Source organism: Canis lupus, chromosome 8, assembly GCF_048164855.1.
Source record: "Canis lupus baileyi chromosome 8, mCanLup2.hap1, whole genome shotgun sequence".
NCBI lineage: Eukaryota > Metazoa > Chordata > Mammalia > Carnivora > Canidae > Canis > Canis lupus.
Genome location: NC_132845.1, coordinates 70003369 through 70030828, shown reverse-complemented (window position 1 = coordinate 70030828; position 27460 = coordinate 70003369). Strand labels below are relative to the sequence as shown.

At 44.1% G+C, this 27460-nt stretch overlaps 1 protein-coding gene across 2 annotated transcripts; it reads right to left on the bottom strand.

Moving 5' to 3' along the window:
* Positions 1-158: 158 nt before the first annotated feature.
* On the bottom strand, positions 159-25466 carry PRKRIP1 (PRKR interacting protein 1). 2 transcript variants are annotated; one of them, XM_072837376.1, is made up of 6 exons: positions 25284-25466; positions 22732-22832; positions 18991-19054; positions 16918-17003; positions 15267-15334; positions 159-668 (listed from the first exon to the last, which is right to left on the bottom strand). In XM_072837376.1, the coding sequence occupies exons 1-6, from the start codon at positions 25455-25457 to the stop codon at positions 568-570; spliced, it is 594 nt and encodes a 197-aa protein (XP_072693477.1). In that variant the 5' UTR covers positions 25458-25466; the 3' UTR covers positions 159-567. The 2 variants fall into 2 exon arrangements, with proteins under 2 accessions (XP_072693477.1, XP_072693476.1); XM_072837375.1 differs by lacking the exon at positions 18991-19054 and adding an exon at positions 24484-24562 and having other exon boundaries at positions 25284-25462.
* Positions 25467-27460: the final 1994 nt, after the last annotated feature.

The window sequence follows — 27460 nt, the reverse complement described above, 5'->3', positions numbered from 1 at the left end:
GCTGAAGGAAGTAGAGGTCCTGCACTGTGCACTGTGGGCTGACCCCAGAGCCAGGGCCATTTCCTTCAGCAAGCTTGGAAGCAGGCCCACCCTGTCACATTACTTCCCAGCCCTTCCCTATAGCTTTGGAACAACATTACACAGGTCTGAACAAAACCTAAAGTGTTTCTGTTCTTTACTAAATAAACATCTTTTTTTTTTTTTTAATAAACATTTCTTTCATAGAAACTAGTCCAAACTTATCATATCACTGTCCAAATATGAGAACAGGCACCAGGAGCAGAAGGTTATGCGTGATCCCCATCGGTGGAAGCATGAATGAATTCTGCTCGGTGGTGCCCCAAGGGTTCAGGAGACAGTCTCCTCTGTCCCACAGGCATGGAGACCTGCTAACAGGCGGGCTGCGAACAGTCAGGATGGGTTCCCACTTGCTTCTCTTCAGCAAGGCGTTGGGAGGGGACCGGAGTTGAAACAGAGCCTCCTTTGCCTTCGGGTTGTGTGGAGGGTTTTCTGAGGCTCTGGTTCCAGAATGGGCCAGGCTCCAGACAGCCACTACAGCAAACACTGTCATCGCCCTGTGATGAAGCTGGGTTGCTGCTCCTCCTCCTCCTCCGTTCCAGATGCTTCCTCAGAGCTACTGGATGGCTGCTCCTGGGACTGACTGGATCCTGTAATCACATGACATCTGATTAGAAATATCCAAATTCATCCAGAGAACCAAGGGGCACTTTAAAAATGGAGAGGCACTGAGGAAAGATTATCAACTATAGTTTGCCCTTGAACAGTGCAGAGGTTAAGGATGCCAACCCCCCATGCAGTTAAAAATCCACGTATATCTCTTCTTTTTCTTTGCCCAGCACGGAGCCCAACACAGGGCTTGAACTCATGATCCCGAGATCAAGACCTGAGCTGAGATCAAGTTGGATGCTTAACTGAGTCACCCCGGCGCCCCTTCATGTATAACTCCTGACTCCCCCAAAGGTAACTACTAATAAGCCTACAGTTGACCAGAAGGCTTACCAATAACATAAGCAGTTCATTAACACATTTTGTATATGATATTTATTGCATTCTGTGTTTTAAAAAAAGCTAGATGGAAAAAAATATTAAGAAAATCAGGAAAATACATTTTACAGTGCAGTAAAAAAGAAAACTTCACATATATGCAGACCCACACAGTTCACACCTATATTGTTCAAGGGTCAGCTGCAGTTTCTCCTGCACAGGACAGTGAGGAACCAGAGGAAGTGCTCATGGCCATCAGTCCCTCGTGCCGCTTCTCAAATATAAAGGATAGAACCAATCTACCACTATTGGCAGGTGGATCTCATCCTTGTGAAGAAGGTCTAGCAGGATCCATCAAGATAGCCCAACACCCCATCGATTGGGCCTCCCTGCTTTTAAGATGCCATCCCCTTTACCCTACCAGGCCCCCATGTGTGTCACCATGCCAGGGTGATGTCCCCAGCCAACCCTTTACAATTTAATGTTAGGCTGACAACACTCCTGCCCAAGTCTCAAGCTCTCACTACAGTGTGCAAAAGGATTCAAAAACTGTGTAGCAGAGGGCTCTGCCCACAACAAATATGCCAGCTTCCCGGCTCTTCCCACAGACCCAGAAGCCTCCTCTGTTGACACTCCACGTGCAGCTCCGAATTCCAGTGTTTCCCCAGCATCACTGCCGGTACCCACGGTGCAGCTGAGCTGGCCAAAAGCAAAGCAGAAAAACAACCTGTTCCCAGCTACTTTTCCTCCTCCTCCCCTCTTCTTGGGAGCAGGGCAGTGGGCGAGAGCTAAAACAGGAGATCCAGAGCCCACAAATGCAGCCCTGTCCTCCAGCACCTTGCAGGCACAGTAGGCTCCCTAGGCCCACCAACAGGCCTGCTCCCCGAGGATGTGCAGGAACTCCCCCCAGCACCTCCAGAGCCCACAGGGACCCAGAGCTTTGCTACTGCTGTTGTCATAGGGTCAGACAGACAGCTTCAAGAGGGGAGACCCGGGGCACCCAGGGCAGAGAAGTCTACAGTTCACCCTCACACTTAGAATGAACACTAAAGAGCACTCATGGCAATGGCTGGAAACCATCTCTGAGATTTAGTTTAATTACTTGAGGATCTCGGGATGCCTGGGTGGCTCAGCAGTTGAGCACCTCCCTTCAGCCCAGGGCGTGATTCTGGAGTCCCAGGATCGTGTCCCACATCGGGCTCCCTGCATGTAGCCTGCTTCTCCTTCTGCTTGTGTCTCTGCCTCTGTGTGTGTCTCTCGTGAATAAATAAATAAAATCTTTAAAAATAATAATAATAACTTGAGGATCTCAACCTCATGCCAAAAGGAATGAGAAGTTTCCAAAAAAAAAAAAGAGAAGTTTCCAAAGTACAAACGGTGAGCATTTTTTTTTTAAAGATTTTGTTTATTTATTCATGAAAGACACAAGGAGAGGCAGAGACATAGGCAAAAGAAGAAGAAGCAGGTTCCCTGCAGGGAGCCTGATGCAGAATTCGATCCCAGGACCCTGGGGTCACGCCCTGAGCCAAAGGCAGCCGTTCAACCACTGAGCCACCTAGGTGTCCCAATAAATCTTAAAAAAATAACAGATTTATTTATTTACTTTGTGGGGGTGGGGGGTGGGGCAGTAAGAGAAAGAGCATCTCAAGCCAACATCACACTGAGTGGAGAGCCAAACAGCGAGCTCGATCTCATGACCCTAAGATCATGACCTGAGCTGGAACCAAGAGATGCTCAACTGATCGAGCCACCCCGGTGCCCTGAGCATGTTTTAATAACTAATATTTGTTAAAAATCTCTTATGTGCCAGGCACATGCTGGCACATAAGATGGTCTTTCCATATACCATCTCATTTCATTCTAACAGAAGTGTATGAGACAGGGTCACCTGACTGGCTCAGTCAGGAGCATGCGATTCTTGATCACATGGTTGTGAGTTTTATGCCTACACTGGGTGGGGAGATTACTTAAGAGAAGTCTGTGAGACAAGTACCACTACTACAGATCCACTTTATAGATGAGGAATGGAGTCTATAGAGGTCATATAACTTGTTACTCAAGGTCTCATAGTTACTAAGAATCAGGGCTCTGACCTGGACTGACTCTCTAGCCCTCTGCCTGGTGTGCCTGCAGGAGTGTACAAGGAAATTGAGACAGAAGGAAAATGAGGTGGAGATGGGGGTGAGGTGAGCATGCTGAGTGGATAAGCAAAGCGTCGTCTATGCACACAATGCAATTATTATTCAGCATTAAAAAGGATATTCTGACACCTGCCACTACATGAATGAACCCCGAGGACATTACACTCAAGTGAAATAAGCCAGCCACAGGGAGATACCTACGATTCCAATGAACAGAGATAGAGAGTAAACTGGTGGTTGCTAGGGGCTGGGAGTAGGGAGAAGGGGGGAGTCAGTGTCATTAGTTTCCATTAAACAAGTTGAAGAGTTCTGGGGATAGACAGTGGCGACGGCTGCACAACAGTGTGAATGTACTTAACACCACTGAACTGTCACTTAAAAATGGTTAAGATGATAAACGTTATGTGTATTTTACCACAACACACAGACACACACACAAAAAAAAAAAAGGGAAAGAAAAAAGAAAAACCATGCATGCCATTGAAAGATGGAGTAAAAAACTAGAGATGCATCAAAAACCTGGCTCTGACCTCTGGACACTACTAGGGCAGTACTCTCCAGCTACCTGAGTGCTGCACTCACAGAAAAGGATGCTATTTCTATAGCATGTGGTGCGACTGGTCCAGTCTCCACCCTGAGGGCCAAGGGGAACAGGGTCTTTGCCACTTATAGCCCATTCCATGGCTGGGAGCCCTGCTTAGAACTTAGGCTCCAAGGAGGAAACTGATTATTTGCTTTGTTCCATAACTTAGTCACCCTCTCTGCCTCAAGGTTCTTTAAGAACCACCAACCACCCATGCAGAGGTCTGAACACAGCAGACAGGTGCACAGGTTTCGATCTTCAACAAACAGGGAAACACTGACTAACTTGGATGTTTGTGCAATGGGTCTACTGGATGCCCGAGATGCTGAATACAAGAGGAAGGCTCAAATCCTCCCTTGTGATAGAAAAGCCTCTGGAAATGGGTTACTTAATAGCAATGCAACTGATTCCTACATGTGGGAAACATGTTGTCAGGACCTAGAAGCATCACTCTCAAAGAGAAGCCTAGGAATCTGGTACACACCCAAGTCCTTTGGTAATTCGACAAAATTATTTCACTTGCTTATTCATTCAACATAATAAACAAAAAATAAAGTGTTTATCACTACTATGTTTAATATCAAGGACAAAGAATCAAAAAGATGTCCCAAATTAAAACAACAGTGAGATACCACAACACAGACTAGAATGGCTGAAATTAAACAAACTGGCGCTGCCACTTGCTGGTGAGGATGTGGAGCAGCAGCAGCTCTCATTTATTGCTGGTGGGCACGCAAGATGGTCCAGCTACTCTGGAAGCTAGTTTGTCAGTTTCTTTTCTTTTTTTTTTTTTAATTTTTTAAAAAAGATTTATTTATTTATTCATGATAGACCCAGAGAGAGAGAGAGGCAGAGACACAAGAGGAGGGAGAAGCAGGCTCCATGCCGGGAGCCCAACGTGGGTCTTGATCTCGGGACTCCAGGATCACGCTCCCGGCCAAAGGCAGGCGCTAAACTGCTGAGCCACCCAGGGATCCCCAGTTTGTCAGTTTCTTACACAGCTAAACACACTCTTATCATAGGACCCAGCAATCACCCTCCTAGGTATACACTCAGCTGATCTGAAAACACATCCACACAAAAGTCACCACATAGATGTTTGCAGCAGCCTTCTTCATAATCACCAGAAATAGAATGCAAAAAAAATGTCCTTCAACAGGTGAAAGGATAAACAAACTGTGGCATATCCATATGATGGAATACCATTCCACAATAAAAAGGAATGAGCTATAAGCAAAAGCACGGATGTATCTTAAATGCATTTTTTCTAAATAAAAGAAGCCAGTCTGGAAAGGCCACATACTATAGGACTCCAACTATTTGGCCTTCTGGAAAATGGTGAACAGACTGGTGGTTACCAGGGATTGCAGGTGGGAGGAGGCTGGAGGTGAAGTATGGGATTCTTTAAGGCAGTGAAACTATTATGATACTATAACAGTGGATACCATCTGTCAAAACTCAAAGAACTTTATAGCACAAAGACTAAATCTCAACATATACAAATTTTAAGTTATTTAGGATCCCAGAATGAATGCAAAAGGTGACACATGAATCCAACTCTATACAAAATGGATGAAACAATTTTTGTAAAAGGGGTGGGGGAAAAGTGCTGTCCTAAGTAATTTTGGAAATGGTAGAGTCTGTAAGACCAAAGGCAAAGGAACTGTACAAAACACTATACTCTAGCTGACAAAATTATTTCATACAGGGAACAGGTTAACAATTCTGGAGCCACTATCCACATGCACTGGAAATGAACAACTAAATAAATGAATGGTGCAGGGTGCATAACGCCTCGCTCTTTTAAGTGTGGGCTGCATATAGTAACTTCTTTCCCAAAAGTGCAGTGTGGGAAGGGGGAAACATGGAATCAGTTTACAGTAGACAATCCTGACAGGCACTACGTCAGCCAGGTGATCAAGGTCAACACATTCAACAGTGTAAGTCATCTTGACAGTATATACCCTTGATATAATGTGATTAAGAATGGAACTTTAGGAGTGCCTGGGAGACTCTTTGGTTAAGCGTCTGCCTTCAGCTCAGGTTATGATCCCAGGGCCCTGGGATTGAGCCCCATGAGGGCTCCCTGCTCAGTGGGAGTCTGGTTCTCCCTCTCCCTCTGCTTGTGCTCTCTGGCTCACTGTGTGTGTGTCAGATAAATAAAATCTTAAAAAAAAAAAAAAAAAAAAGACCTTTATTTGTGTGGCCTTCCTCCCCAAAATAAAGTTAACTCCAATCAAATCAGGAGAAAACTATCTGGGACACGTGGGTGGCTCAGGGCCTGATCCTGGATTCCCAGGATTGAGTCCCATATCATGCTCCTTGCACGGAGCCTGCTTCTCCCTCTGCCTGTGTCTCTCATGAATGAATGAATAAAATCTTGAAAAAAATAAAAAGAAAAGAAAACTATCAGACAAATCCCAGTTAAGGGGCATTCTACAGGATATCCAACCCTCCAAACTCTCAAAGGCATTGAAAATAAGCAAGTCTGAGAAACTGTCATAGAAGCCTAAGGATATGTGGTGATTAAATGAAATGTGATATCCTGGATGGCCATCCAGGGATCCCCCAGGATATCACAGCGGTTTGGTGCCTGCCTTCGGCCCAGGGCATGGTTCTGGGGTCCTGGAATCGAGTCCCCAATTGGGCTCCCTGCATGGAGCCTGCTTCTCCCTCTGCCTGTGTCTCTGCCGCATGCATGCTCGCTCGCTATCTCTCTGCGCCTCTCATGAATAAATAAATAAAATCTTAAAAAAAAAGAAAAAAAAGAAATGTGATATCCTGGTAAAAACTAAGGAAATCCGAATAGAGTAGAGACCTTAGCTAATACATCTATCAATATTGGTTTATTAACCGTGAAAAAACAGTTAACTTCAGATGTTAACAAAGAAATTTGGTATATGGAAATCCTTTGGGCTATACTGTCTCTGAACTTTTCCTGTAAATCTTAAACCATTCTAAAGTTTTTTATTTTAAAAAAAGATACTGCCCAGCACTCATGGAACTGGGATTACAAGCTGAATTGTGTTGGGGATGAATAATTTCCTCTGCCTTTCAAGGTCTTTCTAGCTGGACTAAGAATCAAATTGACATGAGATAGTAACAGGAGAAAATCAAATTTAATTTTGTATGTATGAGGAATCCAGACAGACACAAAATTCCAAAAAACAGGCAACAGGAAGGCTTAAGTGACATCCTGAGCATAGGAGAGGGGTACAAGGATACAAGAGGCGGAAGACCATTAGCAGGAAGGTAATAGGAGATGTTTGGAAAACAAAGGTTGCCCTATTGTGCAGATAATTTCTTAGGTAAAGAGGAATCCCTATTAATAGCTCTCTTCCTGGTACACCAGGCAGTTGAAGGGGAGGTAAAGAGCTTTTCCTGAATCTGCTGGATTTTGACTGCTTTTAACTTGTGAAAATTAATAACAGGAAACCTCACCAAAATGGAGTTGTGAGGGGTTTTGGCATCCTACCACTAACCCTCAGGCGCAGACTCAACAAGAAGAGATGGACTCGATCTTTCATGTGGACACTACTTTACTATCCCAGGTGGAGGAAGAAATGCTTCCATGTGCCCCCCAAAAGCTCAGCTAATGAGAAGCCACCATACTTTGAATTTCCAGTTTATTCCACTGGACTTTTAGTTTATAAAAGCCTTCTCAACTTAACCCTTTTCTCCTTAGAAATGCATTACTATGCGGAGACTGGCAGTTTAGCACTCAACCACTGAGCCACCCAGGTGCCCTAGAACGTGACTTTTTTTTTTTTTTTTAAAGATTTTATTTATTCACGAGAGACACAGAGACAGAGAGACAGAGACACAGGCAGAGGGAGAAGCAGGCTCCACGCAGAGAGCCCCATGTGGGACTCGATCCCAGGACTCCAGGATCACACCCTGGGCTGAAGGCGGCGCTAAACCACTGAGCCACCCAGGGATCCCTGGACATGACTTTTTATTTATTTTTTATTTATTTTTATTTATTTTTAATTTTTATTTATTTATGATAGTCACAGAGAGAGAGAGAGAGGCAGAGACACAGGCAGAGGGAGAAGCAGGCTCCATGCACCGGGAGCCCAATGTGGGATTCGATCCCGGGTCTCCAGGATCGCGCCCTGGGCCAAAGGCAGGCGCCAAACCGCTGGGCCACCCAGGGATCCCAGACTTTTTTAATAGCTGATCTGAAATTTCCTGATCAACATTAAAGAGGTCATCTGCATGATAAAAACCCTGCCATTCCCTTTCCCCCAGAAAAGATTTCTTGGCCTGAAACAATCATTTCTTTTCATTTGCTTATAACCTCTTGCCCCACTCTCCTTCCAATAAAAACCTTTCTTTTTTGTACACCTCTTGTGGGCATCTCTCTACTTGCTAGATGGGACGCTATCTGATTCATGAATTGCTTAATGAAACCAATTAGATCCTCAAATTTACTCAGGTGAATTTTGCAATAAGCAAAAGAACAAACAACAGTCTAATCTCTTAAAAAAATAATCTCTTAAAAAGAGCTTTGGAAGTCATACACAGGTAGGAGAAGCGGGAATGGGCTGGGAAGAGAGTGAGGCTGCTACTCTGGTTCTGCCAGATTGGGATCTATATTTTTGTAACGTTTTTACTAAATCCTCAACGAGACCCTGACTGCTTTGAAGTCACATTTCTTATCCACGTGGAGGAATAATTTCTAAGAGCCAGTGCTGGCAAGGATATGGTAGAGGCATACACCATTACATATTGTTGAGGGGAGTAATAGATGGTACTACTCCTCTGAAAAGAAATGTATTAAGAGCCATGAAATCTTTTTATACTCTCTGATCTAGTAATTCCCACTGCTAGAAATTTGTATTAATAGCTGATCTGAAATTTCCTTAAGAAATTAAGGAATTTCTTAAATTAAGAAAATAAACCAGAGGGGATCCCTGGGTGGCTCAGCAGTTTAGCGCCTGCCTTTGGCCCAGGATGCAATCCTGGAGTCCCGGGATCGAGTCCCACATCGGGCTCCTGGCATGGAGCCTGCTTCTCCCTCCTCCTGTGTCTCTGCCTCTCTCTCTCTATGTCTATCACAAATAAATAAATAAATAAATCTGAAGGAAGGGAAGGAAGGGATGGAAGGAAGAAAGAAAAGAAGAAAGAAAAGAAAGAAAAGAAAGAAAAGAAAGAAAGAAAGAAAGAAAATAAACCAGGGATTCCTGGGTGGCTCAGTGGTTGAGCATCTGTCTTTGGCCCAGGGCCGTGATCCTGGAGTCCCAGGATCGAGTCCCACATCAGGCTCCCTGCATGGAGCCTTGCTTCTCTCTGTCTCTGTGTCTCTCATGAATAGACAAATAAAATCTTAAAAAAAAAAAAAAAGAAAAGAAATCATACATGGGGAAGGGAGATAGGTTTGTAATATTCACTAAAAAGCATCTTCTAAAGACAAAAACAAATCAATTCACTGTCAAGCAAAAGGAAAAGGTTAGGTGTATTGCAGCACAACATCTGCTGGATATTATCAGTCACTGAACAAATTATGAAGGACTGGAAATGTTTATAATATTAAGTGAAATAAAAATAACAAGGAACACTGTTCAGACACTATAACTACATACAAATGACATGTGCATGTGGAGAGAGATTAAAAGCAAATGACAGGAAGAAAGGAGATTTATTAGGATAATATTTGAGCTGTTTCCATTACTGTTATACTATTGTTTACATATTTTAAAATCTAGGAGTCTGAGATTTTATTCACACATTTTAGGAATACTAGGTAAATGCCACTGAGTTTAACTGAAACTGATATTAACTTCTTTGTTTTCTATAATCTTTATACCAACATGGGGCTTGAACTCAGGATCCTGAGATCAAGAGTCACATGCTCTCCCAACTGAGTCAGCCAGGTGCCCCCAAATGGATATTAACTTTAAAAAAAAAAAACAAAAAACAGATGAGGGCAGCCTGGTTGGTTTAGCGGTTTGGTGCCGCCTTCAGCCCAGGGTGTGATCCTGGAGACCTGGATGGAGTCCCACATCAGGCTCCCTATGTGGAGCCTGCTTCTCCCTCTGCCTGTGTCTCTGCCTCTCTCTCTCTCTCTGTATCTCTCATGAATGAATAAATAAAATCTTAAAAAAAAAAAAAAAAAACAGATGAAAGAACAGACTAGGAAAATATCCTTCCTTGTACTATAGAATTGTAACGACATGGGAAAATATTTATGAGGTAATGTTATGTGATAACATTAGAACTATAAATACAGTATTTACATAAAGAGGCTTACAAAATATATATTTAAAAACTGAAGTGAAAGAAATGTCCTTAAATGTTAAAATGACTGTTTTGTTTTTTTTTTAATTTTTATTTATTTATGATAGTCACACAGAGAGAGAGAGAGAGGCAGAGACACAGGCAGAGGGAGAAGCAGGCTCCATGCACCGGGAGCCCGACGTGGGATTCAATCCCGGGTCTCCAGGATCGCGCCCTGGGCCAAAGGCAGGCGCCAAACCGCTGCACCACCCAGGGATCTCAAAATGACTATTTTTGAGGATTATTAAATTTTTGACTTTATTCTTTTATACATATTCCAAAAACTTTTATTTTTTTTCCAAAAACTTTAAAAATTATATGTTATCTTTATTCTCAAAAGGCACAAAGGATATGGGTAACTTTCCAACACAGCACTTATAAGAATTCTGGCACTGAAACAAAGAGTTCAATCTAAAATATGTATTGAGTACCTTCTGAACACCAGATACCAGGTGAGATATGAGTCTTAATTTGGGCAATTTTGTCCCCCATTTTCCCCCACCTCCACCCCAAGAACGTTTGGCAAAGTCTGGAGACATTTTTGACTGTCATTAACCTAGGGGACCTAGGGGATGGTGGGCACTACTGGCACCTAGTGGGCAGTTAAAAATCCCACAGTGATCAGGACATAGCCCCTCACAACAAAGAATTCTTCAGCCCAAAATGCCCATAGTGTTGAGCATGAACAACTGCTCTCGTTGTACCTAGTAACAAATCACCTGAGGCCACCCTAGGTTTCTTTGATAGGCAGGGCTATGTTAGGAAAAGTAACACTGCTTTGGGGAATTCAAGATTTCAAATTAATCACATTGGCTTAAATCCATCCCATGGTGTCATTCAGACAACACTACAGGGCATGTTCACTGAATTACTGGACCAGTGTGCACAAGAAAGGGGGATATTTCCTCTCCAACAACAGAACGGCACTTCTAGCCAACACCCCTTCACCATTTTTTAGAAGGCCCTGGCGCGATTTCCTAAGAACTCAATGGTGCACCAAAGCCACCTTGCGGCCCTGATCAAGATCACCACAGCAAGAGAATCTATTTTCTCTTTCACAAAATGAAAAACAAGGAAGGAAAGGGAGAAGACTGGATAGAAGGCACGCATACCATCTTCAGGACCAGCACTCTCTATCCTGCTCACGGGGACAACACATACGCAGACTGGGTAAAAAGACCAGAATACAAAGTGCCAGTGGAACAGTTCTGAATTCCTGAGGTCTTTTTCCCCCTCAGTATCCCAACTTTGGAGCTGGGATAATCAAATATGCAGAAGTGCAGCCCGGTACAGATGAACTCAAGAAACCCTCCAGTTCTGGTTTGAGGAGAAAAGGGACTCCTAATGCTTAGGGTAAGGGAAATCCTTGCGCTTCTTTTTAATCCATTCTCTCACACCCTGGCTCCCAGGCAATCCTGCCAGAGTCACAGTGGAAATAGCACCTGCGGTGGCAATGGGGGCTTGCAGACACAGAAACTTCAAAAGAGTGGGGAATCCTTTCTGATCAGAGGAGCTGTGGTCCTAAGCTTGGTTAGGCAAGCCCTACTGCTTTTCTTCTCTGTTATCCCACCACACGGCCCTGAGGGCAGGTGCAGGTGAAGGAAACGTGCCAGAGTGGTAACTAAAGCCCCAGTTTCCTGGCTAGAGGTCTGAGAAGGGGAGTACCAAGAAACCAGAAAGCACAGGAGAGCTCATAGAGAAAAAGCATATCAGGAAAGAGACTAGAAGTCATTTATGAACTCCCAGGCTCAGCTTGACAGCGCAAGCATGGATGTGGCCCTAATCATCATACCAAAAACACTTTGAGAACTGAAATCAAAGAACTAAACCCTGCCTGGACACTGGGTGGCACATGCAGGACACACCTGCAGAGCGTGGCAAAACTTTGAAAACTAAACTGACAGTAGAACCACAACCTGCAGGAGGCTGGTGAGAAACTATGTTCTGGAACACAGCCAGGCTGACTGCCTATTAAAACACCACCAAGACCAAAGCCTCATGATATAATATATTCAAAATACCCGGGGGTGGGGGAGGTGCCTGGGTGGCTCAGTCAGTTAAGCTTCTGACTCTTGGTCATGATCTCAGGGTCCTGGGATCAGGTGTGTAAGGCCCCCTGCTCAGGGGGCCTGCCTGGGGATTCTCTCTCCCTCTGTGCCTCCCCTCACTTGTGTGCTCATGCTTTTTCTTTTCTTTTCTTTCTTTTTTTTTTAAGATTTTATTTATTTATGAGAGACAGAGAGAGAGAGAGAGAGAGAGAGAGGCAGAGACACAGGCAGAGGGAGAAGCAGGCTCCACGCAGGCAGCCCGACGAAGAACTCGATCCTGGGACCCCAGGATCACGACCTGAGCTGGAGGCAGATGCTTAACCACTGAGCCACCCAGGCGTCCCCATGCTCATGCTCTCTAAACATACAAACAAACAAGCAAAAGAAAAAAAAAAAAAAAAAAAAGCAAACAAACAAGCAAACACACCTTAAAAAAAAAATTGCCCAGGACACAACAGGAAATTACTCGGCATATGAAGAAACAGGAAAATCCCAACTTACGTGGGGAAAGACGAGGATCAATAAATGCCAAGGCTAAGATGACCAAGATGTTGGGAGTTACCTAATACTGTATGTAAAGCAGCTATTTAGAAGTTTTACCAGGAAGAGTGAACACTCTTGAAATGAATGGAAAGATAGAAAACTGCAACAAACAGAAGATATATAAAAAAGGATCAGGTAGGGGCACCTGAGGGCTCAGTCAGTTAATCGTCCATGGGATGGAGCCCTGCATCAGGCACCCTGCTCCATGGGGAGTCTGCTTGTCCCTTTTCCTCTGCCCTCCCTCCCTTGTGCATGTTCTCTCTCTCAAATATTAAAAAAAAAAAAAAAAAAAAGAATCAAGTAAAAATTTCAGAACTTTTCTGAAGGAAAATAAAAAACAGTAATTGAGACAAAAAATTCACTGGGTTAGGATCAAGAGCAGAATACAATAGCACAGGAAAGAGCTTGAAGTCCAATTGGTAGGAATTATTCAACAGGAAGAATAAAAAAGATAGAGGGGAAAAAATGTCCAAATTTGACAAAAGACATATATGCCTACAGATTCGAGTACCTCCATGAACTCCAAACAAGATAAATCCAAGGAAATCCATGTGTAGACACATCATAATCTAACTACTGACATCTAGAGACGGAAATTAAAGGCAGCCAGAGAAAAACGATAGAACAATTTAAATGATTATAACATTTTCATCAGAAACTAGGGAGGCCAGAGAAAGTGGAATGGCATTTCTAAAGTGTTGAAAGAAAAAACTGCCAACCTAGAGTTTTATTCTAGTGAGAATGTCTGTCAGGAACAAAGGTCATATGAAGACAGCCTCATAAGAAAAGCTAAGAAAATTCATAGTCAGCAGATCTCTTCTAACCAAATGACTAAGTTCTTCAGACAGAGGGGAAATGATGCCACAGGCAAGACTGGATCAAGTACTTCCGTGTTCTCCTGTGTAGAGGGAGGGAGAAGAGGGCTGGGAAAGTAATGAGGTGGTTTATTTGAGGGATGAGGTTCTAGCAATCATATTTTAGTATTGTAAAATAAATTATTCTAAGAAATGTAAGAAACAGTCTAAACCTATACCATATAAAGTGTGTCACAGTATATTCACAACTCAGAAGGAAACTGATTCTGTAAAGCACCATGGATATTTAGTGTCATCAGTGAAAGTCTGACTTTATCGGAAGACCAAAAGTCACAACTACAACCAGGAACCATTGCTAGTCAATCAGGGAAGAGCCACCAATTCAGTAACATGGTGTGCAGCCGTCATTTTTTTGGTCTTTTAGCGTCCTTGGTCCTTTCCATAGGAGACCTCTCTTTCCCTGATTCTCAGCGCAGGGGCTTCTCAGGAGAGCGGCTGGCACCTCTGGCCATGTGGGGGTCAGAGGTGGACAGGACTGGTAGCACTATGAGATAGTGGTACATGACTCACCTCCTATTCCTCCTTGTTAATAAAATCTCATTTCAGTCCAGGGTGGCTAGGTGCCCAGCTCCCAGTGATGGAGCCTAACAGGTTAAAAAAGATAACCACAACAATTCCGTTTTCTATTCTACCCTAATAGCAGCAAGGGATGGCAAAATGACGTAGTACTGAGCAATGAAATATAAAATGACATCTGTTGGGCACTTTGGGGGGAAGGGGGCGGCTCTTTTGCTCTTCTGTTAAAAAATTCTTCTTTAAACATAGGTGTGGGGATCCCTGGGTGGCGCAGTGGTTTGGCGCCTGCCTTTGGCCCAGGGCGCGATCCTGGAGACCCGGGATCAAATCCCACATCAGGATCCCAGTGCATGGAGCCTGCTTCTCCCTCTGCCTGTGTCTCTGCCTCTCTCTCTCTCTCTCTCTGTGACTATCATAAATAAATAATTTTTTTAAAAAAGTATAAACATAGGTGTGATATTAGGAGCTGCAGCAGCCATCTCATGCCCACAAAATAAAGGCCAGGAGAACTGCTGGGATTTGGGGCCTGACTTTCCTGAGCTGCAGAACCAGACCAGGCTGCCACCTACCACCAGATTTCTTGTTTTGTGAGAGAAATGAACCCTTCTTTAACTACTGCAAGTTGAGTTTTCCTTTTCTTAGAGGATATTCTTAACTGACTTGACTCAATCAGAGCCCAAAAGACAGAAAAACACTTTTGCTAGGTATCCCCTCAGTCTTGTCTTTTTTTTTTTTTTTTTTTTTTAAGATTTTACTTATTTGAGAGAAAGCAAGCTACAGAGAGAGCACAAGCCAGGGGGAGGGGCAGAGGGAACAGCAGGCTCTCCATTGAGCAGGGAGCTCAACTCAGGGCTTGATCCCAGGATCTGGAGATCATGACCTGAGCCGAAGGCAGGCCTAACCAACTAAGCCCCCCAGGCGTCCCTGCCCTCTGTCTTTCCTGCTGGACAGGTACCCCACAACCACAGGGAGGACATGGAGCTGACTGAGGACAAGGAGCCAGGGAACAGAGGGAGACAAAGAATGCCAGTAACATCACCAACCTCCTTTACTAGCCATCCCTGAAGTGAGGCCTGTTCTGACTTTATGTGAGCCAATCTTTCCTTTTGTTTACCTTTCTGACACTTGCAATTAAATAAGTCCTAATTAATAGAAGTAAGTCATTTCTTTAGGAACCAGCCAACCAGCTCCAAACTCTAAATCTCATTCTGGACAGGTCAGTCATGGTGATCAACACCAAGAAAGATCACAACAAAGAAAAGTAGGTACTACTCACCTTCTTTTTGTTTCTTCTGTTCAAGTTTCATCTTCTTTGCCAATAATTTCTTCTCTTTTAACTTCTGGCTATAAATATAAAATGCATTAATTCCTTACCTACCTTATTGTATTACTTTAGAAAAATAAATATTTATAGGATGTTTAAAGATCTTATAATCACATACACTATAATAATGAAATAGAAGAAATATTTTCTCATGATTCTGCTTCTCCAACACCATCAATATTATCAAGCTGTTTTCTTCTTAAATCAAAATGAAATCCAAATCCTTGGGAGTCCTGAGGTGACTAAGGCAATCTCAGGAATATTGGAGATGTTTTCCATTCTAAGATATTTAAGGACTATTTTTATTTAGTTATTTACCTATTATTTTTTTTTTTAAAGATTTTATTTATTTATTTGTGAGAGACACAGAGAGAGGCAGAGACCAGAGGGAGAAGCAGGTTCCATGCAAGAAGCTCAATGTGGGACTTGATTCCGGGACTCCAGGATCACGCCCTGAGCCAAAGGCAGGCGCTCAACCACTGAGACACCCAGGCGTCCCATATTTACCTATTATTTTTTAAAATGACAACTTTATCCCAGCATTGGCAAGGGTCAGATTTCTGAAGCTGGTGAAGATGGGCGGGGGGGTGGGCAGGGCTTTCCATGTGAAATGTTACAGCTTTTTTCTTTTTTTTTTTTTTTTTAATGATAGTCACACACACAGAGAGAGAGAGAGAGAGGCAGAGACACAGGCAGAGGGAGAAGCAGGCTCCATGCACCGGGAGCCCGACGTGGGATTCGATCCCAGGTCTCCAGGACCGCGCCCTGGGCCAAAGGCAGGCACTAAACCACTGCACCACCCAGGGATCCCAAAATGTTACAGCTTTACAAGTTTTGTTTCCTATTTAATTCTACCTGCAGAAACTAAAACATGGTAAAATAAAAAATGCAAAAGAGCTAGAAAAAAGATGTAATCAAGTTGTAGCATACAGATGTGCTCGTTAACTAAATTTACTATGCCTATCAGAAAGCAAATGAAAGAGGACTATCCCAATAAATTAACAGATTGCCAGAGACAGACTAAGAATTAGGGTCTGTTTTTAGAACCCTGCTCAGTTCTCTAAAGGTCAAGGGAGCACACATACAGTCTACATACTGACATGCTGTCACTGAGGGAGGTCACACACCCTAATTTAGGGAAGAAACTAAAGGAAGTTTGCTCACAGCATATTGTTAAACTTGATGTTAAAATACAGAAGTGAAGGGCAGCCCTGGTGGCCCAGCGGTTTAGCGCCACCTTCATGATCCTGGAGACCGGGGATCAAGTCCCATGTCAGGCTCACTGCATGGAGCCTGCTTCTCCCTCTAACTGTGTCTCTGCCTCTCATGAATAAATAAAATCTTAAAAAAAAAAAAAAATACAGAAGTGGAGGAGCCCTAGAAATCCACATGATCACCAAAGTGCTAACCTGAGCTGTGAAGAGAGAGAGGTAATAAATCAGCAATAAGTGACTTAATCTCTCCTCAGGTACTGGAAGAAAGGCCATTCCTCTACTGGACCTCAAAAGGTCATATGGTGAACTTCTGACCACAAGGACTTCACCAGCTTTCACATTTCCTGCCTTTAAGTTTCATTGGTTATGAGAAGCCACAAAGCCCTTACCGCTTTTTTCGTCGCTTTGCCGTCTGCTCCTCTGCAGCAATTTTATTCCTCTCCAGTCTCTTCTGAAACTCTGCATCCAATTTTTGCTGTGAAAAAATATATCATTTAGACATACTCTGGGCTGTGTATGAGAGCTCCAGAAGTCACTACCACTACGGGTGCTATAGATACATCTAGGTCTCCAGAGCCGCTTTAATTGTCCAATAGGTGGGGCAGGAATCAATACATGGCTCTCTGATGGCGAACATTCAGTTCAGTAAGATACCACTCACACACAACAAAATATGACAGTGTAAGAAGGTGCACAACTACTGGTTATACAGCCAGGGTCTTGGCTAGTGAGATATTGTGATTTAAACTAAGAAATCTGAGGGACGCCTGGGTGGCTCAGCAGTTAAGCATCTGCCTTCGGCTCACGGCATGATCCTAGAGTCCCGGAATCAAGTACCACATTGGGGTCCCTGCAGGTAGCCTACTTCTCCCTCTGCCTATTTCTCTGCCTCTCTGTCTCTCATAAATAAATAAATAAAATCTTAAAAAGAAAAAAAAACTAAGAAATCTCGGAATCTTTGAACACAGGTTTGAACCTGTGTGGATCTTTTTTGATAAATACAAGACAGTACCATAAATGTATTTTCTCTTAAGATTTTATTTTTTTTGATAGACACCAAGAGAGCACAAGCAGGAGCAGCAGAGAGAGAAGGAGAAGCAGGCTCTCCACCGAGCAGGAAGTCTAATGTGGGGCTTGATCCCAGGGCCCTGAGAACACAACCTGAGCCAAAGGCAAACACTCAACCCACTGAGCCACTCAGGCACCCCTTTCTTATGATTTTCTTAACACTCTTTTCTCTTGCTTACTTTATCATAACAATATGGTATACAATACATATATAAAATACATGTTAATAGACGGTTTGTATCATCAGTAAGGCTTCTGGTCCACAGTAGGCTATTAGAAATTTTAGGGAGTCAAAAGTTATATGCAGATTTTTTTTTTACTGCATGGTAGGGGGGTTGGTGCCCCTAAACACCCCGTTCAAGAGTCAACTGTATTTGATCTTCATCCACTCTTTCTGGCATAGACGCCCTACAACTCTTGTAAATTTCCTATATAAGAGCCACAGAGGCATCTTTTATTACAATATTTCATTATGTTCCCGGTTCCTGAAATAACTCCAGAGATAAAGGTGAAATGGTGTCTTTTTTACAATAAGCTCCTTTCAACCACAGGAGTTTATGTTAATGAGTGACTTCTAAAAGCCCCTACCTAAGGAAGAGGGCTGGTCACCAGGCTAACTTTCTGCCCCACCTCCAGGGCTCTAAGGAGAGGAAAGAGGCTGCAGGTTGAACAAATTACCAATGGCCAATGATTTAATCAACTGGTAGTGAAGCCCCAAAAAGATGGGGTTCAGATGGTTTCCAATTTCGGGAACATGTGGAGGTGCTGGGAGGGGATGGAAGCTCTGTGCCCCCCTTCTTCCACCTGGCTAGCTGCTCCTGAATTCTGTGACCTCCTGTAAGCAAATTAATTGAACCTGAGGAAGGAGTCTTGGGAGACCTCCAGCCAGTCAGGTGACAACCTGGGCCTGGGATTGACCTTTGAGGTGGTTAGGAGCAGGAAGGCAGTCTTGTGGGACTGAGGCCTGAACCTGTGGCCTCTGACGTTATCACCAGGTTGACAGCATCAGAATTGAGCTAAACTGTAGGACACTCAGCTGGTGTCCCAGAATTGTGTGGTGTGAGGGAAATCCCCACACATTTGGCAACCAGAAGTGTCAGAAGAATAGCGGAGAACTGAGAGTAGAGGAGAAACCCAGAAGCGTGTTTTTTCCTTACAGTGATCTGAGCTCATCAGATGGCCTGGCCAGAGAACTGGAACTGTGGGATTTTCAAGTCCTAACTGACGACAGTTATCAGATGACTGATTCTACAGCAGCATTAGTTCCACTGCCATTACCACTACCAGCACACACTGGTGTACAGAGACATATGTATACACACACATCCACACTGAGCCACCCTTGTACTGTTCCTTCCTAGCAGCTCCCTGTCTCTAAGCCTCCATTTTCTCACCTGTAAAACAGGAAAAAGATTAATTCCTCTCTCCCAGTCTTCAGGAATAACAACATCTGATGACCTACAAGAAAGCACTTGTAAGCCACAGATGCAACTGCTATAAAGTGCCATCTCTTTCTTCTAGTCACAGCCATAAAGGTCAGCAGGGTAAATAAGGAGACTGCAGAGAATGAGGTGGCTTCAACACGTCTGCTGGTCTGCACTGCCAGGGCCGTGTGGATCTGCTTAGAGTGACATGGAAACTCTCTCTTTGAGAGCAAAAATCATGAAATTAAAAAAAGAAGGGTTGAGGCACCTGGCTAGCTCAGTTGGAAGTGTGTGCAACTCTTGATCTCAGGGTGAAGCTCCAGACCCATGCTGGGCGCAGAGATTACTTTAAAAAAAAAAAAAAGAAAAGAAAAACATCTTAAAAAGGAAGAAGAAGAAGGGTCTCCTTTCCAGGAAATCAGCGGATCAGAGGACAACTCAAAAGGAAGCAACTTGAGGGACACCTGGGTGCCTCAGTTGGTCTCAGTTCAGGTCATGGTCTCAGGGTCCCGGGATTGGGCCCCACAGCAAGCTCCCTGCTTAGTAGAGAGTCCGCTTCTTCCTCTCCCTCTCCTATTCCCTCTCCCTTCCCCAGCTCGTGTGTGTATGTGCTATCAAATAAATAAAATCTTAATAGAAAAAAAAGTTAAAGTAAACAACTTAAAGCTAAAAACATGGTCTGTTTAGAAGCTGAGCCACAAATGTCTCACTCTGATGCTGGAGCAGCTGCCCTTGCTGGCTGTGAACCTGCCACAAGGACTTGAGCAGCACCACGCGCTCCTTCGGTAGTAACATCCTGTTAGTCACTATGAAAGGTAAGGACATGCTTCCCTTTTTGTTTCTTCTAACCTCAGAGGCTGTCTTTTGCCATGTGAAATAAAAACCTGGGTGTCTCTGTGGACTCAGGGTTTGTGAAACATTTTTCTGTATTTTCTCTGGGTCTTGAGATATACAAACTTCAGACTGACAGTAGCTAAGCCAACTGCACGCTCTATTTCCTTCCCTCTCTATAGCAGTTTAAAAATTTTTAAAGAGCTTCTGATAGTTTTTATATAGTTTTCTTTATTCTTGACAGTGGAAAACCCACTATGGTGACCAGGTATAGCTGTGTGACAAGCTACCAGAAACTTCCCAATGGAATTGAGAATGTCATAAACAGAAGATAGCAGTAGCTGGAGAAGAACTACCAATAGCTGGGGGCCAAGACAGGCTGCAGGACAAGCAAACGCCACGTGAAAACCACCATGGCAATGTTTCCATTCTGTTCCCAAATCATAAAGACATTTTTCAAACTTAACTTTGGCCATTCCAGTGAATTTTCACTTTTTCAAATTTTCTTCTGTATCATGCCTATCTCTTGTAATACATTCCCTTGTGTTTTATGTTGGAAAACTTCAAACATAAAAAAGTTGAAGGAGTTCTACAGTTCCTATACCCACCACCAAGATCCTACAATTGACATTTTGCTTCTTGCTTTATCACATCTGTCTACTTCTAGCCATCAATCCATCTTACCGCTTTTTTTTTAATACATTTCAAAGTAAGTTGCAGACACCAAGACATTTCACCTCTAAAGATTTAAGCATGCATAGCATTAACTAGGGTTTAATATTTGTTAACAGCTCTTCTATTTTTTTCTAAAGGTAATACATACAACAAAATACTCGGGCAGCCCTGGTGGCTCAGCAGTTTAGTACCTGCCTTCAGCCCAGGGTGTGATCCTGGAAACCCCGGATCGAGTCCCACGTCAGGCTCCCTGCATGGAGCCTGCTTCTCCCTCTGCCTATGTCTCTGCCTCTGTGTGTGTGTGTCTCTCATGAATAAATAAGTAAAATTTAAAAACAAAAAACAAAACCAAAATGCTCAAATCTTGAGTGTACAATTTGACCACACCAGAAAGTTCCCTCATACCCCTTCCTATCCAACTCCCAGAGATAGCTATTCTGATACATATACATAACATAAATTAATCTTGTCTCTTGTAGAATTTCATATAAATGGAATCATATGGCATGGTCTCTTTTATGCAAGGCTTCTTTCACTCAGCATGTTTTAAGAATCATTCACGTCACATGTATCAGTAGTTTGTTCCTTTTTATTGCTAAGTAGTATTCAATTTTCATGAATGATTGTTTTAATTTTTTAAGACATGTTCTTTCCTTTATATAGGAAGACATAAACGGGAACCCTGGGTGGCTCGGCGGTTTAGTGCCGCCTTTGGCCCAGGGCATGATCTTGGAGACCCAGGATAGAGTCCCACATCAGGTTCCCTACGTGGAGCCTGCTTCTCCCTCTGCCTGTGTCTCTCACGAATAAATAAAATCTTAAAAAAAAAAAAAGGGGGGGGGGGGGAGACATTCTACAGTCTTTTAAAAAATCAAATTACTGGAAAATCAAATGTTATTGGATAGTTTCCTCCTTTATAAAAAGCAAACAATAAATATCATTTGAAGTATGTGAAGTTCTCTAAAACACACAGATGCACACAAGCAGGCTCCTGTTGATCAGGTAGCCAGATATGGGGCTCCATCCCAGGACCCTGAGATCATGACCTGAGCTGAAGGCAGACATTTAACCGACTGAGCCACCCAGGCACTCCCCCATCTCACTTTTTAAGATTTTATTTGACAGAGAAAGAGCACAAGCAGGGGGAGCTGCAGAGGGAGGGGGGAAGCAGGCTCCCCACTGTGCAAGGAGCCCGACGTTGGGCTCAATCCCAGGACTCTAGGATCATGACCTGAGCCAAAGGCAGATCCTTAACCGACTGAGCCACCTAAGTGCCTCTGGTTTTTATTAATAGGCAGGAAAATATAGGAATACTAAAATATCACTATTTTCTGATTTTTACTAATAGTAATAAAATATAAAGGAGCACCTAGCACCACTGCAATAAAATAAAGTAAAATTTTTGTACAAATGTGGTAAGATATATACCAAATCTCCATAAATCATCATTGAGAGATACAGAAAAAACACCAGACATTTCTAGAGATTACAAAACAGTATAGCATCCATTCTCATTCAATTTAAGTTACAGATTCAACTCAATTCTATAAAAAAAATCCAACAAGAATTTTTGGTGTGGATAAAACAACTCCAAAATTCTATTTGAAAAATAAATGAAATGTCTGAAGATTATTTTTTAAGAATGAGGAGGTTTTGAGCTCTTCTGGTCAGGTAATTAAAACGCTTAATAGTTTTTATAATACGATTTCTAAGTCCATTCCCAATTGTTAATTATTATTTCACACCCGTCATGAAGAAATGCCTGCCTCTATGCTAGAGCATTCAAAGAAGCAGACACATGAAACCACACTACTATTCACACCAAACACAGAGCTACATGGAATTATCAGAATTCAGCCAAAGAGGTAACAGTTAGAAATAATAACTCAAGTGATGTAGGAGATCCTTTCTATTCCATTTCATGGCAAATGACCCAGAGGGGAGAGGGGACTCTGCTGTCCCTTCTACACACATGGAAGTCTCTCTCCTCCCATTCAACTCCTAGTAGGAGTATCTTGATGTGATGAGTCTGACTTAGGAGTAACCTGGATTTACCTGACATGTTTCCCATGCTGACTTTAGAAGGCAGGCTTCACAAAGGCCAAGAACCAGGTGTATCTCCTCGTCTTTAAATGCTTTTTCCTTAAAGTCCTAAGTGCACACTGCCCAAACTCAAGGGCTCAACCAGCCTCCTTGCTCACTGACCTTCTCAGCCATGGCATCCATGTAGTCTTGTCGCTGATACTCTCTCCGACGCAGATGCCTGTACACATGGAATTCTCCACTGCCAGCCCCAGCGCTTGAACCTATAGTCAGAAGAGTCCAGAGTTCTTAATGAAATCCCATTACCAACAAAGGCCACTCTTAATCAAAAGGGACCAAAGAGGGATGCCTGAGTGGCTTAGACACTGAACGTGTGCCTTTGGCTCAGGTCATGATCCCGGGGTTCTGGGATTGAGTCCTACGTCGAGCTCCCTATGAGGAGCCTGCTTCTCCCTCTAACTATGTCTCTTTCTCTGTATCTCTCATGAATAAATAAATAAAATCTTGAAGAAGAAAGAAGAAAGAAGAAGAAGAAGAAAGGGACCAAAGAAAGAAACTGGAAGTAATGGAAAGGACCATTCCCACTGTACTCAGATCTGGCGCAGTGACTTGCATAGTATAGTTATCATTAAATAAGTGCTGCATGAATGTCAAATGCGACGTCACTAAAAATTCCACTCTAACATAGTAGTAAGAGGAAGAACAAACTGAGTGACCAGAAACCTAGAAGATAGCTTAAGATCTTTCCTTCCCCTGCCAGACGATTTCACATTTGACATGCTAAATTTCTACAGAGCTGAAAAGATGTCCATGTATATTAAGTTAAAAAAAAAATACTAAGTAGTATGTGTAAAACAACCATGTTTTTATAAAACCATTTTTTCTTAAACCTGAAGGGTTTCGACTATAGGAGTTTGGAAGGCTATATCACAATGTTGCACTGCCGGGGGTGGAGGGGTGGATGCCTGGGTGGCTCGGTCAGTAGAGCGGCTGAGTCTTGATTTAGAATCAGGTCATGATGTCAGGGTTGTGAGATGGAGCCCCATGAGGGGTTCCCTGCTCAGTGCGGAGTCTGCTTGGGATCTCCACCCCCTCCATGCTCTCTCTCAAGTAAACCTTTAAAAAAAAGTTACAGGGATCCCTGGGTGGCGCAGCGGTTTGGCGCCTGCCTTTGGCCCAGGGCACGATCCTGGAGACCGGGGATCGAGTCCCACGTCGGGCTCCCAGTGCATGGAGCCTGCTTCTCCCTCTGCCTGTGTCTCTGCCTCTCTCTCTCTCTCTCTCTCTCTGTGACTATCATAAATAAATAAAAATAAAAAAAACAAATTATTTTAAAAAATAAATAAAAAATAAAAAAAGTTACAAGAATGGTAGAATTATGGGGGTTCAAAATGTTTCATACCTCTGTTATTCATCCTTCTTTATAATTAGTATGTTAATTTACAACCCCCAAAATAAAACTATTTCCAGTTAGAAAAAAACAAAAAACAAAAAACAAAACTGCATTATTTAAAACAATGCAAGGCACCTGGGTGGCTCAGTGGTTGAGCGTCTGCCTTTGGCTCAGATCGTGATCCTGGGATCGAGTCCTACATCGGGCTCCCTATGGGGAGCCTGCCTCTCCCTCTGCCTATGTCTCTGTTGTTTCTCATGAATAAATAAATAAAATCTTAAAAAAAAATAAACCAATGCAGAAGAAAATTCTCTAGTGCCAAACTGTAAGCAACAACACCCCTTCATTGTAAGTACTAAATTACTGAACCAGTGAACTTTTTTTCCTATTAGAGATGTAATTAACAAATATTAAGCACAGGCTTTTCATATCCACACTCCAAAATTTATACTCACTCTCTCTCTCTCTCTCTCTCTCTCTCTCTCACTCACACACACACACACACACACACAAGACATTACCCATTACATCTCGAACAAATTCTGGGGGAGGCCGAGGTGCCCATTCACTCATTTTTTCTGGAATTGGAACTGCTTTGTCCTGCAACATTTAAACACAGGAGCATCTTTAAGCACAAACCTGCTGACAAATTCACATCTCTTAAAACCAAAGTATTTTAGCTGGATGGGTGAAATAAGGCTGCTTTGCTCCTTGAACTGATTTTCTTCCCTTCCTTAGATTTACTTCATTGCATATACTCTGGGGTCTATGATGGCCCACAGCGTTGCCAGGGCTACACTTGGAACTTTCCAAAGCAGAATTCAGAAACGTAAGCCATCATTTATGGCTGGAAACCTCTAACCTGAACTACGACAGGTGGAGCCAACCCTTCCAAGCCAAAGGTGTGAGACCTCACCCAATTATTTTTATGACCGAAAGGAGGAGACCCAGACAGGGGGAGTGACTCGCTCCAGGTATGTTGGCCAATGCCCTTCTAACAATCGGAGCCGTTTAGAAGAAAATAAACCCTTGTGCCAACCCATGAGTTGTATCTTTCTAGTCCATGCTTCAGTTCACACAAAGTTAAATTAGCGTCTTAGAGCACGGGAAACCGCTGCACGGCGCTCTCGTCCAGGTTGGGCTCCGATATAAGGCCTAGGGAAGCTATCTTCGGGGCAATCTATTCCTTCCTAAGGGCTCGCCCAGGGGTTCGGGTACTGAGTTCCTAAGTTTGGAGGCACGGGAGGCGGGCCCACCGGTCCCCAGAAGCCTGGAAATGAAGGGTATCGGGAGGAACCGTCAAACCAGCGTCTCGCCTCACCGGGTTCTTCATGAGCCGCTCCAGCTTGAGTTTCTGCTCTTCTGCCGCATTCTTGGGGATGACGAGGGCCTGTGGCTCTTTCTTGGGTCTCGGCGGTCGCACGGAGGAGGCAGCCGAACTTGCCATCACGGCTTCCCCGCTCTCCGGACGAGCGGCGGCGGGGGGCGCGCACATATGACGACAGAGCGGCGCGCCGGCGGCGCAAGCGCAGTCTGCCAGCAGGGCGGGGCTGAGGCGGAGTCGCCAGCCGGAAGGAAGCTGCTGAATATGCATGAGCTCGTGGCCGGGTGGGTTACCGGGATCAAAGCTGCTGGATTTCATTTCCTGTATCTGAGCAAATCAGGGCCGCAGTTCCTTTGGGAGAGGTGGCCTTGCTTGCCCGAGGGTCCGACCCCAGCCGACCTCCTGCCCGCGCGCACGGCGTGGCTCCGCCGGCAGCCCTGCTAAATGGCTCTCAGCATCCTCCCCGGCCCCCGGGCCTTTGTCCTGGGGGTTCCTTGGTCTGGTCCACTCTCTCTCCAGTTTCTGACAGTCTATTTAAGATAGCGCAGTCTTGTCATTACAAGCTCCCCGAGGACTGGGGCCATGTCTCTTTTGTCCTCCTCGAATTATTCTGCACCTGACACCCAGAAAATCTACAACGGTGGAATGAATGAGAGAGCCTTTCTCATGAGAGAGAGGAAAGCTCCCCCCGCCCCCGTCTGGGAGCTGGCCTGGCACTTGCAGCTAGGCCTTGCCGTCCTCTTCTTGGACATAAACAATTTCCCAGAATACCAACATCACCCAAGGCCATTCTGTCACAGTGATGGAGTGACTCCTCTTGCAATCGTGTTTGAACATAGATGCAAACGGGAATATTGTTGCAACCACAAAAAGACCAAATGTTTCCCTTGTTCTGGCTCTTAGGAGTAACTGCTGCTTCTTTAAAGCATTAGCCTCAGTTCACTTTAAATATTTATGAAGGCAGCAGTCATGGAATTGTGTCGCTTCCTGACAGCATCTGATCCAGAATTAAACCCACTTAACCTGAACCCTCCCCCAAATCACTTCACCCAAGCCCAAATCCTATCATAAGTCCTCTTTCACACCCCCTTGTTAAAGTAAGTGTCTTCCTCCTCGAAAGAGGCAACGGAACCAATTTTTTTTTTTTTTTTTTTTTAACTACAGGTGTGTTTCTGGTGGTCTTTCACACTTGCTGGTTTTCTCGCTTATCATTCGTCACCCGCTAAAGAGTGGACATTCTGTTCATTGTGGTATTCCGACATCTGGGGCAAGGCCTGGCTCACAACAAAGTTCTCAGTTAACCTTTGCTGGATGCCCATGGGATCCTGGGGGCCGGGCACCTCAGGTACTAGTGTTGCTACTGCCTGCATAGCCTGCTCTGTCCAGGACAGCTCTCCCACTGAATGTCCTGGGCTGCCAGGGGACCTCTGTGACAGGGTGTGGTGTTAGGGCCCTAAGGCCATTCCTGGCCCCCTCATAGTAGGTGGTTTTCCAGTGTCCAAGGGTGATGAATCTGGAGAAGTCTTTGACTGGCCTGGGGCTGTCACTGGAACCTCTGGAAGCCTTGACTTGGGTGTGGTCATGGACACATGACCTTACATCATACACTCCAGCTACCCAGGTACCTCACTTTCCCCCAAATGTGGCACACGCACACACAAGACTTTACCTGGAGTGTCTTTCCCTTCCAGGAGCACTCCCACACACCCTTCTTAGCTTTGCTTAAATGCTACCTCCTCCATGAAGCCTTCTCTGATTGCCTTCCTTCCCTTCTTGGGTTTCCCCCACCCTGTTCCCTTCTCCAGGCAGTGAGTTGCTCTCTTCTTGATGCTCTCTCCGCTCTGGGTCCCGATGGCTGACATATGGTAGTTAGCACAACGTGTCCTCACCATCTGCCTACCCACAAGTCTGGGAGGAGGGTTGAGCCGGAATCCCAGCATCTAATCCTGGCCTGTAGAGTAGAATGGTGCTTCCAGAATGCTTGCAAAACGGAGGAATTAGGGAAAGAGGAAGGAAGGGAGTCGACAACTGCCTGAAAAAAATAATGATGTGTAAACGAGATAACCAGGGGACTGAAGAATGAATGAACACGAGAGACAGTGGATCACAGAGAGTGAAGAGCCAAGAGAGCAGCCATCTCCTTGTCACACACACACACACACACACCAAGGTCT

Coding starts and splice junctions, on each gene's coding strand:
- PRKRIP1 (XM_072837375.1), bottom strand. CDS start 25,457: ATGTGCGCGCCCCCCGCCGCCGCTCGTCCGGAGAGCGGGGAAGCCGTG. Junction 17,004..22,731: donor TGGATGCCATGGCTGAGAAG/GTCAGTGAGCAA, acceptor ATTTTTTCACAG/CAAAAATTGGATGCAGAGTT. Junction 15,335..16,917: donor GCAAAGCGACGAAAAAAGCG/GTAAGGGCTTTG, acceptor TTATATTTATAG/CCAGAAGTTAAAAGAGAAGA.